The sequence below is a fragment of the Ursus americanus genome, chromosome 3, assembly GCF_024610735.1.
Source record: "Ursus americanus isolate L20-20 chromosome 3, mUrsAme1.1.p, whole genome shotgun sequence".
NCBI lineage: Eukaryota > Metazoa > Chordata > Mammalia > Carnivora > Ursidae > Ursus > Ursus americanus.
The window spans coordinates 93,505,977-93,520,957 of NC_142129.1; the positions used below are offsets into that span (position 1 = coordinate 93,505,977).

Below are 14,981 nucleotides of genomic sequence, written 5' to 3' on the forward strand. Positions count from 1 at the left end.
TATGTCCTGCAATACTGGGGACAGACATGAACACTTTCTTAGTTGTTTATCTGAAATTCAAAGATGGGGTGCCTGGGTGGCTCAGATGGTTAAGCATCTGCCTTCGGCTCAGGTCATGATCTCAGGGTCTTGGCATCAAGCCCCGAATCGGGCTCCCTGCTCAGTGGGGAGTCCGCTTCTCCCTTGCCCTCTGCTGTTCCCCCTGCTTGTGCTCTCTCGCTCTCTCTGTCAAATAAATAAATAAAATCTTTAAAAAAAAAAAAAGAAATTCAAATGTAACTGGGCATTCTGGAAGTTTTATTTGCCAAAATCGGCGGCCCTAGCCTCGGTCCCCAGGAGTGCCAGCCAGTGACTGAGCGGTACGGGGACCACGTCTGTCCCGGCCTCAGGAGGGACAGCTCATGGTGCTGGTCATGCCCAGGAGCTCCCTGTGGGATCAGACCCGAATCTGCCTCCGGCCCAGTCTTACCCTCCCCCCATGCCCCGTGGGCCTCATCTCTCACTGAACGGTGGGCCCCGGAAGACTTGTCAAACGCTCCCCGGAACCTCCCTTCTCGTGCCGGGATGGTTCTAGAAACCAGGTGGGGTTGTGGAGGCGGCTACCTGCAGCAGGGTGACTGGAGGGAGGGGACAGTACTGGCACCTCAAGGGCCGTGGTGGCAGCTGTCACCTGTCCCCACTTGTGTGTGCGAGTGCTGCTGGGAGGAGGCATAACCCGCGTGGTGTCTGGGACGAGGGCTCGGAGGGAGAGATCAGCCCCAAGGGCCGTGCGACCCAGGGGCTGTTGATGAAGCATGACGCACTGAGAAGAGAAAACGGGAGGCTCAGAGCTCTGGATCTAAAGCCAGGTGTCAGAGGAAGAGCGTCGCAGGGCAGAATTTGTCTCCTGCAGCCAAAGGCGGACGGAGCTGGAGGGCCGGCAGGGGGGCCGCACGGCGGGGCCAGAGGAGGACCTGGAGGCCAGCAGCAAGCCCACAAATGGTCCACGACTGGCGCTCAGGGATGGCAGAGGCCCCGGTCGGGAGCATTTTCTGGGTTTCATGGTGCTGGTCTTCCCTCCAAGGCCGATTCCCCACGTGTCACTGTGGCATCGCTGAACGAGATGGAGACGCGCGCGGGGTGTTTTCTGAGCATGCGAGGATTTCGAACTTCCAGATTGCCATGAGCCCTCTGGGCTCACAGAACAGCCTGGTTGTAGGAGGGACGCCTCCTCTCCCTTAAAGACCACGCAGATGTCTCAGAGACTCAAGGAATGGCCTCTGCCTGTCCCCCTTCCCCCATCTCTCTCTAAATAAACAAATCTTTAAAAAATACTGTACTGGTAAAACATGCTAACCGTCATCTGAGCTTGCGGACGGCCGCACTCTTCTTGCTGGTGGAGGGTCTGCCTGGATGTTGGTGGCTGCTGACTCATCAGGGCGGTGACGGCTCAAGGTTGGCGAGGCTGGGGCTGTTGTCTTACAAAGCTAGCAATGAACTTGGCTGCATTGACTGACTCTCCCTTGCATGAAAATCTTCTCCGTAGCCTGTGATGCTGTTTGCAGCATTTCACCCGCGGGAGAACTTCTTTCAGCTTTGGAGTCCATCCTCTCGAGCCCTGCTTTATCAACTCAGTTCATGTGATATCACAAACCCTTCGTTGTCACTTCAACGATCCTCCCGGGGTCTTCACCAGCAGGAGAGCCCATCTGAAGAAGCACTTTCTTTGCTGGTCCACAAAAGCAACTCTTCGTCTCTTTATCCTGAGATGCCGCAAATCAGCCCGGTCTTCAGGCCCCACTTTGCACTCTGGATCTCCGGCTGTTTCCAGCACACCTGCAGGGACTCCCCGCTCCAGGCTGGAGCCCCTCCGCGTCTTCCACAGGTGTTGGAATCACCTTCCAAATTCCCATGAATGCCGATGTGGTGACCTCCTGCCATAAATCATGAATGCTTTCAATGGCATCGAGCGTGGTGAATCCTTTCCAGAAGGCTTTTGATGTACTTTGCCCAGATTCCTCAGAATCTAACCCTGTGTAGGGTTAGTTACGGGGGCGCCTGGGTGGCACAGTGGTTAAGCGTCTGCCTTCGGCTCGGGGCGTGATCCCGGCGATCTGGGATTGAGCCCCACATCAGGCTCTTCTGCTATGAACCTGCTTCTTCCTCTCCCACTCCCCCTGCTTGTGTTCCCTCTCTCGCTGGCTGTCTCTATCTCTGTCGAATAAATAAATAAAATCTTAAAAAAAAAAAAAAAGGGTTAGTTACGGCCTTACAGAAAGTATTTCAAACTGATAAGACTTGCAAGTCAGAATTAACCCTTGATCCACGCGCTGCAGAACGAATGTTGTGCTAAGACATGGGACCGACATGCATCCCATCGTCTATCACCGGCAGAGCTATTAGGCGACCAGGGGCATTGTCCGTGAGCAGCAATATTTTGAAAGGAATCCTTTTTTTTTTTTTTTTTTTTTTTGCGCAATAAGTGGATCTCCGTGGTGGGCTTAGCGATTCAGTCAAACATGTGTAAACAGATGTGCTCTGTGGTTCCGTTTTTAGAGCACGGGAAGAGCAGATTTGACGTAATTTTAAGGGTGCTAGGATTTTCAGAAAGGTCAGTGAGCACTGGCTTCTACTTCAAGTCCCAGCTGCATTCGCCCCTCCAGGAGTCAGCCTGTGCCTTGAAGCTTTGAAGCCAGGCACTGACTTCTCCTCTCCAGCTATGGAAATCCCAGACGGCATCCTCTTCCAGCAGGAGGCTGTTCCATCTACACTGAAAGTCCATTGTGGGGTGTAGACACCGCCCTGAATTCCCTTCGCCGGATCTGGGTGACTTGCTGCAGCTTCTCCATCAGCACGAGCTGCTCCCCCATGAGATGCTTCTTTCCTTAAACCTCGTGAACCCATCTCTGCAGCCTCTCACCTCCCTCAGCCTTCCCAGAACCAAAGAGAGTCAGGGCCTTGCTCCGGGTGAGGCTTTGGCTGACGGGAGTACTGCGGCCCATTCGATCACCTGTCCCGATGACTACAGCTGTCTCCACGTCAGCAATAAGGCTGTTTTGTTCTCTCGCCAGCCCTGCGTTCACCGCAACAGCACGTGCAAGGTCCTTCAAGAACTCTTCCTTTCCCTTCACAACTTTGCTCACTGTTTGGTGCAAGAGGCCTTGCTTTGGGACTCTCGGCTTTCAACACGTCTTCCTCACACAGCTCAATCATTCCTAGCTTCTGATTTATTTTTTTAAAGATTTTATTTATTTTTTTGACACAGAGAGAGACAGCAAGAGAGGGAACACGAGCAGGGGCGGAGGGAGAGGGAGAAGCAGACTCGCTGCTGAGCAGGGAGCCCAATGCGGGGCTCGATCCCCGGTCCCCGGGATCATGAGCCAAGCCGAAGGCAGACGCTTAATGACTGAACGCCCCAGGCACCCCTCTAGCTTCTGATTTCAAGTGAGAGATGTGTGCCTCTTCCTTGAACAAGTAGAAGCCACTGTAGAGTAATTAATTGGCCTAATTTCAATCTCCTTGTGTCTCAGGGAAGAGCGAGGCCTGAAGAGCAGAACGATTAGGGATGAAGCAGTCAGAACATATTTCGGGACCAGGTTCGCCAGCTTATATGGGTGCGGTCCGTGGCCCCAATGCATTTACAACCCTAACATCAAAGATCACTGGTCACAGATCATCACGGCAAATACATTAATCACAAAACAGTGTGAAGTATCACGACAATTACCAGAATGTGACCCTGGGACGTGAAATGAGCAAATGCTGTTGGAAAAAATGGCGCTGGGAGACCTCCTCAAACAGAATTGCCACAAACCTTCAATTTGTAAAAAACAAAACAGAACAGAAAAAAACCCAAAACCCAACCCACTACAATCCGTGAAGTATAGTAAAGTGAGCGTGCCTGTTCCAGGATACACTGGGTAAGAGTAACACTCAGAGATTTTGATGACTGTTTCATGAAAACTAACACTGAGATCCGGGTCCCAAAGTGCCATCATGACCCCCCCGGTTAGCGTAGGGACATACTGGGGTGAGGAGGCTTCCGTCTGCCTCACACAGGATCTGCTCGTTCCCTGGACCCACTCGGAGATCCTGGGTGTAGGACTGGAATGGATTTACTTAGCTATTGGAAGAACCCGCACACTGGTTTCCTGACCTATAGGATTTGTCATAGGAACGGCCAAGTGCGAGCCCCCGAAACTGCTGCATGCATGCGCGCACACACATGCACACACGTACACACCTGCCCTTGCATGTACACTCACACTCTCACACATGCACCCACCTACCCATGCACGCGTACTCACACATGCACACACACGCACGCACACTCACCCCACTCGTACACTTACTCCCCCACCTGTGCACGCGCACACACCCATGTGCGCACACTCACACATGCGCGCACACACACACGTATTCACCCACCTGTGCATGCACACTCACGCATGCGCACAGGCACACACACCCACCAGGCAAAAGGAAAGCATCAGTCTTGAGAAGAATGACAGATGTTATTGGGTTCTTAGAGACCTCAAGGTTCAGAGTGGCGGGTCCCATCCTGTCACCGTTCAGTTCTCCAGTCTGGTCCCCACGCAGACCGATGGGGCCAGGCTGGAGGACCGCCGGCTGCATGAACAGCTCAAGGGGGGCCTGGTGGCAGGTATGTGCTGAAGGCAGATCCTTCCAGAGCAGATCGGCTCTACTGACCTGGCAGGTTTATCCTTACGGCCTGAACGTGTCCCCCATAAGTTCATGTATCTAAGCCCTTCCCCGACGTGACAGTACTTGGAGGTGATCGCGGTTAGACGAGGTCATGACATTGGTGCCCTGAGAAGGAGACGAAGAGGTGGGAGGGAGCTCAGGCTCTCCCCACCACCGTGGCACAGACGCGTCTGCAACCAGGAGGAGGGTCCTGCCGGAACCCGACCCTGCCGGCATCTTGATGTCAGACTTCCGGCCTCCACAACAGGCTGAAAGGTCTGTGGCATTTTCTGATGGCAGCCGGAGCGAAGGCATTTGTTTTTTCAAGACCCCTCGGGAAGGAAGAACAGGGTGGTCTGCGCTCCCACGAGACCTGGGCTACCTGGGCCTCCCACAGAGCACTGCACAAGTCGCTGTGTTGACGACACTGGGAGGACGCCCCGGAGCGAGGAGAAGCAGGCCCCGAGGTGTGCAGGTGAGAAAACATCAGGGGCCTGTCACAGCAGCGAAGTCCGTGGGGGCCTGGCGGCCCGGGACACGCCAGCACAATCTCTCTAAAGTATGTGACAAACGGTGGTGCCTCCTCTTATCACCAGAAAAGGTGGCCCCTGTTTAATGATCTCCTCAAACGGCGGAGGCAGCATCCCGTGCGCTCGGCGACACTGGTCCAGCCTATCTCCCGGGAGACACAGAGGCTGACGGTTTAAGCGAAGCCAGAGCAAGAGGGTGCATGGCCGGCTGTGACCGTGAGGTCCTGTGAGCCGGCAGCCGGGCTCGGGGATGCGACCCGGTGCAGACTGCGGGGAAAGCCCGACAGGAGAGTCAGCAGAACGGCGCCAGTTCCTGCCGCCTCAGCAGAGAACCAACTAGTGTGGGCACCCACCAGGCCCCGGGAGGGACAGAGCAGCTGACCACGGGACACCAAGCGCCCGGGTGCCCAGAACAGCCTGGCACGAGCTGGGGCCCACTGAGCCATCCGATCAGGGGGCACAGTGGCCATCCCCCGTTAGAAGGAGGTGGCACGTCTAGATTCAGAATTGAGGTCAGCTGCAGGAATGGGTGGCCCAGACCCTCCCGTCACCCACCACGCTTGCAGGGAGGCCCCCGTGCCTCTCCCTCAGCTCAACCACGTGGGGCCTCACAGCAGAGGCCTCCCTTTGCCCAGCTGCCGGAGGAGGGCAGAAGTCCCGCCAATGCTGGCCTCACGGACGGCTCAGTTCAGTGTGTTGGTGCAAGCAGGGAAGAAAGAGCCCCACTCAGGGGTGTCCCTGGGAGACCATGGTGAGGACAGATCCTCTTGAGGGCCGGCATTTTGGACATGGCACGCGGTTATTCACTTTGCGTGGAGAGTCAAGTGGCCCAAAGTAAAGATGGGCACAGACCCACGGGCAGGGGTGAGGAGCAGCCTGCAGACCTCGAGGACCACGAGAGCTGTGGGGAAGAGGGGCGGGGTGCACGCCGGAGGCTTACCCACCGCCAGGAACCAAGTGCCACAGAAGAGGCCACAAATGACCAGGCGGATGGGACGCCAGCAGCTCCCAATGTCAGCTCGGGTTCGCTCAGTGCCCTCCTAATGAGCAGGGGAGGCGCGGACGTGAGTGTGTGTGACGCCCCAGGCTCAGGGCGGCAAGGAGCAGGATCTACAGTCTTGGGACCACCTGCAGATGTGGGGGCTGCTGTAGTTCACCTCGGCAAGCCTCCGACTGCAGGTTCCCCCACAATCCTGGGAACGCTGTGCTGGGATGGAGTGGGCTTGACATGAGAGGCCAGTAGATCCAGTAGGTCTGAGCCATGTTAGGGGTGGAAGGCAGTGGGTACCCTTGGCGCCCCCCCCACCAATCAGGCAGGGCCCCCCAGCCCCCAGCTGCTGTGAGAGCTGGAAATGCCTGGAAGGTTATCCAAGGGCTCTGCTCCGGGGTACGGAAGGCTGGCCCCCTTCCCTCTGTGGTGCTCCTGGTCCTGCAGAGCTCCCCGGGGATGGGGCTGAACCCACCTCACCCCCGGCGTGGGCCCTCTCCTGCTCTGCCCCACGCACTGCCTCCCAGGTTCTGCAGAGAGCTCTCCCTCCGTAAGCCACTCTCCCCGGAATCCCCACTTTCAGCCTCTACATCCGGGGAACCTGACGTGAAACAGACACGGGGTACTGACCCCTCCACACAGCACCAGGCCCCAGCCCTGGGACTCGATTGCGGGAATGACAGGGTGGACCCTGGCTCTGCTCCTTTAAGCACCCAATGCCCTGTAGTGAAACTTTTCTGCTGGGAATTCCTACCGTGGGTCCTGTTTCTCCCAAAGCCTAACAGCACGGTCCTGCACCCTCACCGTCTCACAAATTGATCATGACAAAAATCCTGGCTGTTCCGTTTCCATCCTGGCCCCGTGGGATCTCCGCAGCACTCCGCACCTAGCATCCCCTTCCTCTTCGAGAAGCACATGCTGAGTAATGTAACTACCTGATCACATGCCCCAGGATTCGGGGCTAGGACACCAGGAAGCCGGACACCCAGGAGATGAGCGACATTGGCCTCTGAAGAGGCTCCCTCTGGGTTCTTTTCTCTCCTCTGGCCTCCCCCCAAGCCTGCTCCATGGAAAGCCCGGTGACGACGACACGGAGGGACTTGAGGGCCTGGCACCAGCAACCACCAAGGCTACGGCTGGACAGGGGGTGCGGGGAAGGGTGCTGAATCTGGGGCAGCCAGAGTGTGGTGGTGGGCGTGGGGCCGTGAGGCTGGAGGGTGGGCTGCCCGCTGAGGGTCTGGCTCTAGGCTCGAGCTGTAGAAGCATCTATGCAAGGGGGGAGGCACGTCTGGATCTGCACGTAGGGGACCCGCTCTGCGAGCAGCAAGGACGACAGACGTGGACAGAACAGCTGGCAGAGCTGTATGAAGGTGTGAGGACAGGAAGGCAGAAGGACTGGTTGGGGCCCGGTGGCCCTGGGTCCTTTCCAGGAGACCCAGAAGGCCAAGGTGCACAGGGGAGGGACGTGTCTAGCTGAAACTCATGGGGAAGGGCTCTCCTTTCTCTCTGGTTGCAGGCAGGCATGTCCAAGGAGGCCGAATGGCAGGTGCTGGACTCACAGCGGCTTGTCTGTCCACTCTGGGGCCACGCGCTCACCTCCCCAGGGAGGACCACTGCCATAAGCAGGATGCACAGCGCTGGCCAGAGGGGTGTGGACAGGGTAGCGGGCTCCAGCTGGCAGGCCCTGGGAGATACCAGGGCACTAGGAGGGGCCAAAGGTAAGGGGGTAGTGCGGCGGAGACGTAGGAGATGAAACCGGGCACAAGGGAAGGGGGAAGCTCAGGGCCAGGTCACCTGGCTATGGGCCCTGCCACGGCATCCCTGGCTCATGGGCTGGTGGCCACCGTCTCTTCTCCTGGACTTGGCCAGGTCATGAGATCTTGTCTCAGTCCGGGGGCGCACGCCACAGACTACAGCACACCCCAGGCTGTAGAGACCCAGGAGCCCGGGGCGGAGCCGGAGCCTGAGCTGACCTCTGTGCCCACCGCGGAGGACGAGTGTTAAGCGGAATTCAAGGAGACCCTTCCAGTGGGCCGGGCCCCAGCCTGGAGCAGGGGTCAGGAGGGAGCCAGGCAGACGCTGGCAGCTGTGGAAAGACGCTGGAGCTCGTCGCTGCCGGTCCGGGGCTAGTCTCCTGATGATTGGGCTGTGTTTTGAAGCCAGTTACATTTTGTTCCTAAAAAGAGCAAGTTTGTCTGAGCCTCTGCTGATGAGGCTGACACCCAGCTGCATGGACTGAGAGGTCATTTCCAAAGCTCTCCACTGGCACACGGACCCTACTGTGCACAGGGGTTCCAGGGAAAGGGTGGACGTGGACAGGTGGCAGCCACCCTTCCCTGGGGAAGCATTCTGTTTAATTGTGCAGGGCTGGGTGTCCACGATGCTCCTTGCACAGCACACACCTCTGGGCCTGAGGCCTAGCGGTGGCTTGGGGGTGCCTGCTGTCCGCCCCCCAGGATGTGCGGGGTGGGACTGTGAGGGAGCAGAGGGCTCAGGGGGCGGGGGGGTTCCCAGGTGCAGAGGCTGCAGGGCCTCGCCCACAGTGAGGCTGGACCACAGGAGGGCAGAGGCTGAGTTCAGTACCCTCCCCTTTGGACAGAATCAAAAGCTCGGTTACTGCGAACCCGGTGTCCTGCCCGCTGATGTTTGCTCACGCGATTAGTATCGTTTCTAAGTAATTAACAGCTGACGCGTCAGTCGGGAGTTGAGTATGTGTGGGTGCGTGTGCGTGTGCGTGTGTGTGTGTGTGTGTGTGTGTCTGTGTCATCAGGGGAATGCCCAGCATTTCTTCGTCATCAACTGAAATCACCGCCCACTAGTGGGCCTCTCGGGCACAATTTAATAGCCGGCTAACACTCATTTTCATTGTACTTCTTATTTACGACCATGCATTCATGTTTTCCATAGTATGCTCAGGGGGCACCATGCCCACAGGTGAGCCTGGGGGCTGCATGGGCCAGGGACAGGGGGAGATGGGCGGTGCTCCCCCCAGGCATGCCTGCCCGGATGGCCTGTGTGAGACCGAGCTTCTCCCTGAGGGCTCTGGCTGGGCCCCCTGCAGGTTGGCGGGAGCCACGTGTCGGGTTTGATCGGAGCCTGTCTGTGGGTTAATGATGTCATTCTTGGGCGGGGTCCTGCCTCCTCTGGAAAAGACTGTGTCATGGGGGGGGCACACATTCCTTCCCTCATCTGGACACTTGCAGGACCGTTTTGAAATTCTGTTCACAGTGCAAGCACAGTGATTCTGGAAAGGCCAGTGCACGGTGACGTGGCACGAGCCTCCCACCCTGCTCGGGCCTGTGAGCCCCCGAGGAGGTGTGCTGGGGGCTCACACCTCTCACAACAGCCTTGGGGGCACTTTAGGAGGGACTGAGGTCTGGAGGGATTTGCAGGCTGGGGAATGCCTCCCTGCTGGGAGCGGGAAGAGCAGGCTTGAGACTGAAGCCTGGGAGCTGCCCAGCAGAAGAGCAGGGGTGGAAGGAGAAGGCTGCTGTTGGATGCGGAAACGGGGTCCTTCATTCCAGGGTGCCCAGCTCAGTTCTGCTCTTTGGGGCAGCAAGGGGCTTTACTTTTCTCCCACCCTTTTCCTCCTCTGGGACAAAGCATGGGTCTGCTGGGCCTCACAGGCAAGAAACACGGAAAGCCAGCTATTGCCGCCACCCTGCGGGGCAGTCAGTGACCCATCTGGGCAGGACAGCACCGCAGCTGGATGGATAGGGTCCTCCCTTCCTGGGGGGATTGTCAGGAGCACCTGCATCTCCTCAGAGCCGTGGGATGTCTCAGACGGCACCTGCCTTAGGAGCTCCTGGTTCCCTACAAGTCCCCAGCTGATTTACCTCTGGCCATACCTCCGAGAAGTCTCCATGCCCATCCTACAGGACACATGCCGCTCTGACCCCTTTTGCAGACCAGGCAGGCAAGGCCAGAGCCACTCAGACCTTGCCAGGGCCACCTCTGGACCCGCTACTTAAGAAAGAGCCTGTGACCAGGCCTCTAAAACTCACTCTGTCTGGCTCTGCCCTGCTCTGTCCCTCTCTGTCCCACTCTGCCCAGCTCTGTCTGGCTCTGTCCCGTTCTGTCCCATTCTGTCCCGCTTTGCCCGTCTCTGCCTGGCTCTGCCCGGCTCTGTCTCATTCTGTCCCACTCTGTCCCACTCTGCCCGGCTCTGTCCCACCCTGTCCCACTCTGTCCTGCTCTGTCTAGCTCTGCCCGGCTCTGTCTGGCTCTGGCCTGCTTCGGGCCAGTTTTGCAGAAGCACAGGGAAGGCGGCCTATGCCTCTCTGTCTTGGTCCAGCTGCCACAGGAGCAGACGTGGGCCTGGCCGGGGCTCACTGCTGGTCCCCTCGGCCTGCTCCTGCCCCAAGGTGCCCCAGACACCACTGCCTCTCCCAGGGACATGCTCTGACCAGAGGGCAGGGACACAGGCATCGAGCTTGCTCTCCTCTGCCCTCAGGGCCTCTCCAGCCAGCCCCCTACAGCGGAGGAGTCCGTGGGGACAGCTGGGGCTGTGTGTGCAAAGCCAGCGGCTCCTGGCTGAGAGGGCCCTGGGCAGCCTCATCCTATTTCTGAGCTTCTCCTTCTGCGGGGCCTTGTACCCAGGCAGCCGGAGGGCCTGACTTCAGGGGACTCCGTTCTACAGATTACAGAACTGAATTTTGTTTTCCCGAATTCATATGTCAGAAGCCCTAACCCTCAGTGTGATGGTATGAGGAGATCAGCTTTTCAGAGGTAACTAGGACTGGATGGGGTCACGATAGGGGGCCCAGAGGAGGACACCAGAGACTTCTGTCTCTCCACCAGGTGAGGACACAGCGGGAAGGTGGCCATCCACGAGCAGAGCAAAGAAGAGGCCCCCACCGTAACCCGACCCCGCTGGCGCCCCGACCCAGGGCTTGAGTCTCCCCAACTGTAAGAGGCAAACAGCTGTTGTTGAAACCCCTGTGTGTGGCATTTGGTTATGGCCACCCCAGCGAAGATGGGGGGGATGCCACCTACCAGCTTCTTCCTGGCAAGTGCTCCCCAAAGCCACCCCGAGAAGCTGACTGCCCGTGCTATGGAGCCCCTCCTTCCTGCCCACTGGCTGCTCCTGGAGAGTGTTGGGCCAGCACAGAGGAGGGAGGGAGCCACACACAGAGGCTTCCGAGGGGGTTCCCAGGGCCAACGCAGGAGGGGCGCCATCAAGAGACTGAGCTCCACGCCAAAGGAACACACTGGTTGTGATGGGGCTGCAGGCGGCAGCAGGCTGGGGGTGGGGGCAGCAGCAGACACAATCCTGCCCCCAAGGAGCTCCAGAAGCCGTGTCGGGGCTGACATAGGCATAGGGAAGCCGCCGGTACAGATTCTAGAAGGGTGACAGCAGAGGGGTGATCGCTGGTGAGGGTCGAAAGGTCAACACAGGCAACAGAGCTGCTTACAAGCAGAGGAGAAGCAGAAGCAGAGTGGCACTTGGGTTCCCTCCAAAGCCTCCAGGACACTCTGCTCCTGGGAGCCTAAGGCAGACACAACTGCAGCTGAACGGTGAGGGACACCTTGGAAGGCGAGAACAGAGCACCACTCTCTGCTCTGGGGCAAATGCGGGCCTGGGGTGGAGGTGCACTTCCCAGGGGACTCAGGGCTAGAGCCGGCCAGCAGCGGAACCTCCACTCCTTCAGATGACCCTGACCCCAAGCCAGCCTCCCCACTGCTCCACACAAGACGTGGGTCTTCTGCCCAGCGCCCCCCTCCCCCTCCTTGCACCGGCTCCCCGACCCTAGAGAACAGCCACACAGGCTGGGACACATGGAAAAATCGTAATAGTCCTGCTGCCTCTCATTACACCTTTGCTATTTTGCTCTTCCCACTTTTTTGCATTAATTTTGATTCTCTAGAATTTGCATGAAAATCTTATTTGTCTTGGTGACTGATGTTTTTGATGCCTCCCTCTGCGCTTGGCCTGGGGCTCTGGAGCCAGCCCTGGCTCCGGGCCTGGGACCAGCACGCCCTCACCTGTGGGGCCCGATGTCCCCTGGCACGGACGGGCAGGGTCGAGGACCAGCCCCAGAGTCTGCAAATGGGCTTCTCGAGCCAGCTCTGCACAGCAGGCCCCAGGCCCTAATGCCCACAGTCCCCAAGCCGCCTCTCTGCTTGTGCCCAAGAGGCCGCCTCCCTTCTCCCCAGGTAGCCTCCCGGGGCCCCTTTTCGGGCAGGGTTTCTCCTCCAAACTCCTGCCACCACACCAGCAGATACGGGACCCAGTATGGGCCTCGGGCTGCCTCGCTGTCCCTGGCTGCCGGCGCCCTGGCTCCGGCCGGTTGTTTTCCCTCTAACATCATCAGCTCTGCCGGGAGCGGAACCAGCTCTGTGTTTGTGCTGACCTCGTCAAGTCACAGAAGGAGAAGTGAAGACATGTGAGGAGGAGACCATGCCAAAGGGCCTGGATCCCGGCCCTCTCCCCGACCTCCCCCGGTCTGCCCCAATCCCTGGCCCGGGGCTGCAGGCATGCTCCCCCCACCCTGGCACCAGCTCTGTCTCCTTGCTCACTGCCTGGGCACACGGCTGGCTGCAAGGACGTCTGGATTTCTCTTTGTTGTGGAAAAAGTAACTGTTCTCTGCTCCTTGCCAGGAGCAACGGTCCTCCTTCTGGAGGGATTCCTGTGAAGAAGTGTGGGGTCTGGGGCCTGTCACAGTGCCTGTTGAGTGCTGCCTCATGGCCCGCAGCTGGCTCTGCCCACGGAGACCCCAGGCCCCCAACCCCCGATCTGGGGCTCCAAATTCCCCAGGCCCCCCCAGCCAACGGTCGGTCAGGTCGGTCGCCAGACCTCCAGGCAGCCTACTTTCCAAGTCACGGGGCTGGAGCCTGGAGCAGCAGGAGAGGGCCTGGCGTGCTGGGAAGAAAGGGCCTTCCTGCCGGATGCACTCAGTGCCCTGGGCTCCCTCCCCAGCAGGCCTCCCCTAAGGAGCTTGTGCATGGAGTCCCATTCTGGGGAGCCAAGGCTCATCTGTGCTGAACAAACCACAACCCCCACTTCAGGAGAAGCGCACGAGCTGGTGCGTTACCTTTTCCTTCTTGGTGACCTCCATCCTGGCTCTGTCATCCAGCATTTGTGCGGCGGCCCGCTCCCGTGAGCTGGGACCCCTCAGTGTTCCCCGACAGCTTCTGAAGCAGAAAGACCGCGAGGCGTCTGCCAGCCAAGAAAGGATCCGAAGAGAGGCTATGGTCCACCTTGCAGCCGGCTTCTGGCTTGAGCTTCAGACATAGAGTTTCCTCCTTTTCATTGTTGACCAGCAAGCCAGAGAGCCTTCTCTTCAGGGACGCTGCTGGAACCTTTCCCCACCAAGGCCCGTCCAGCCATCACTGGAGGCCGGGGCTGGCCAGCGCCGGTCAGCCTTCTCTCCAGACTGTGCAGAGCTCTGGCGGCGCGGCGTGCTCTAGACAGACTCAGCAGAAAGGGTCTGCTCCCCTCCTGTGGCCAGGGACAACTCTTGAGTAATTAGGTTGTAGGTGACCGTGTCCCTCTCACACCCCAACCTGCTTTCCCCGGGCTCCAGGCCGCCCAGCACTTCCTGCTCCAACCAGGTGTGGAGTGGGGAGTCCCCCCACCCGGGCCTTCTGTGCTCCCCAGAGGGCCCGTGCTGCCATGGCAACCAGGAGCAGGGCCTCTGCGCTGGCAGGCCTCCGGCCTCTGCAGGGCTGACCATCCTGTCATTAGAGCTGCCATGCAGAAAACTGGGGCTGATGGCAAAGGCCTCCGTCCCCATCACCATAGTGACAGCCCAATCACCCTGTCACCGCGGACTTTGCCACCTCTCCAGTTCCCAGGGCAGGGTCACAGGGTCTTCTAAACTCATGCCCTAAGGAGCAGAGGCCCCTGCGAGTGTGGAACCCAGAGGGTCGGGAGCAGGCAGCCTGGCCACCTGTAAGCTCTGGGGCACCCTCCCTGCTGACCTGGGCTGGAACAGTGGGCCCGGACAGAACAGAGACCCTTGGACCCTGGGTCCTCAGCTCGGGATGCATGCACACCCACTTGCACCTCAGCGACGGGACCCCGGAAACCCAGCGGGAGGCCAGGTGCTGGAGCTCAACCATCGGGAGCAAACAGTGGGAGACCAAGGACTGTCTCAATCGGAGTTTCTGGCCTCAGCCTCTGAAGTCTGGTGTGCGTCGTCCTCTCAGGGCGTCTCAGCGCTGACACACTGGGAGCGCGCGGGGCCGGTGGTTGCCCTGGGGAGAGTGTGGGAACAGAGCAAAGTGGGGTCAGGACCAAGCCCGGGGTCCAGCAGAGGGAGCGAAGAGCAGTGGCCAGTGAGATTCCAGATGGGCGTGTGGTCACATTTCAAGCCAACTTCCTGCTGCTGGTCATCTGGGCAGCTCCCCTTCTTGGTGCACATTTCTTCCAGATGATTCCTAGAGGCTAAACTGCTAGATCAAATTCTGCACATTTTACGTTCGGGTTGATGAGATTACGGTGCTCCCTCGGTGGCTCTGCCAATTTATTAATCCTTCCACCGACATTAGGAGTTTGGCTGCACGATGGCCCATCTTTGAGATTATAAATCTTGATATTTTTTTGCTGATCTGTTGTCTCATTATCATTTAAACTGCAAAGCGCTGGGTCCTTTTCGTGGGTTCACGGGTGATTTGCATTTTTCTCTAGGGATGATTTGTTTATACTTTTTAACCATTTTGTTATTGAATGTCTTTTACCTTTCGATTTGGAGAAACCCAGTAACGGGTTTCTCATGTTCCATTTCTAATACCTACTAATCCTTTGTGGAATCCACGGTGATGTCTCCTGCAGTCT

At 58.4% G+C, this 14,981-nt stretch overlaps 1 protein-coding gene across 2 annotated transcripts in view; it reads right to left on the reverse strand.

Moving 5' to 3' along the window:
• Window positions 1–13,792, reverse strand: part of GCK (glucokinase) — a 39,399-nt gene extending 25,607 nt beyond the window's left edge. The window contains exon 1 of one of the 2 annotated variants that reach the window (XM_045793536.2): window positions 13,237–13,792. In XM_045793536.2, coding sequence (XP_045649492.1) covers window positions 13,237–13,281 — 45 coding nt within the window. In that variant the 5' untranslated portion in view covers window positions 13,282–13,792. The remainder of the gene's footprint in view (window positions 1–13,236) is intronic. The other variant, XM_087861220.1, reaches the window with a different exon arrangement.
• Window positions 13,793–14,981: the final 1,189 nt, after the last annotated feature.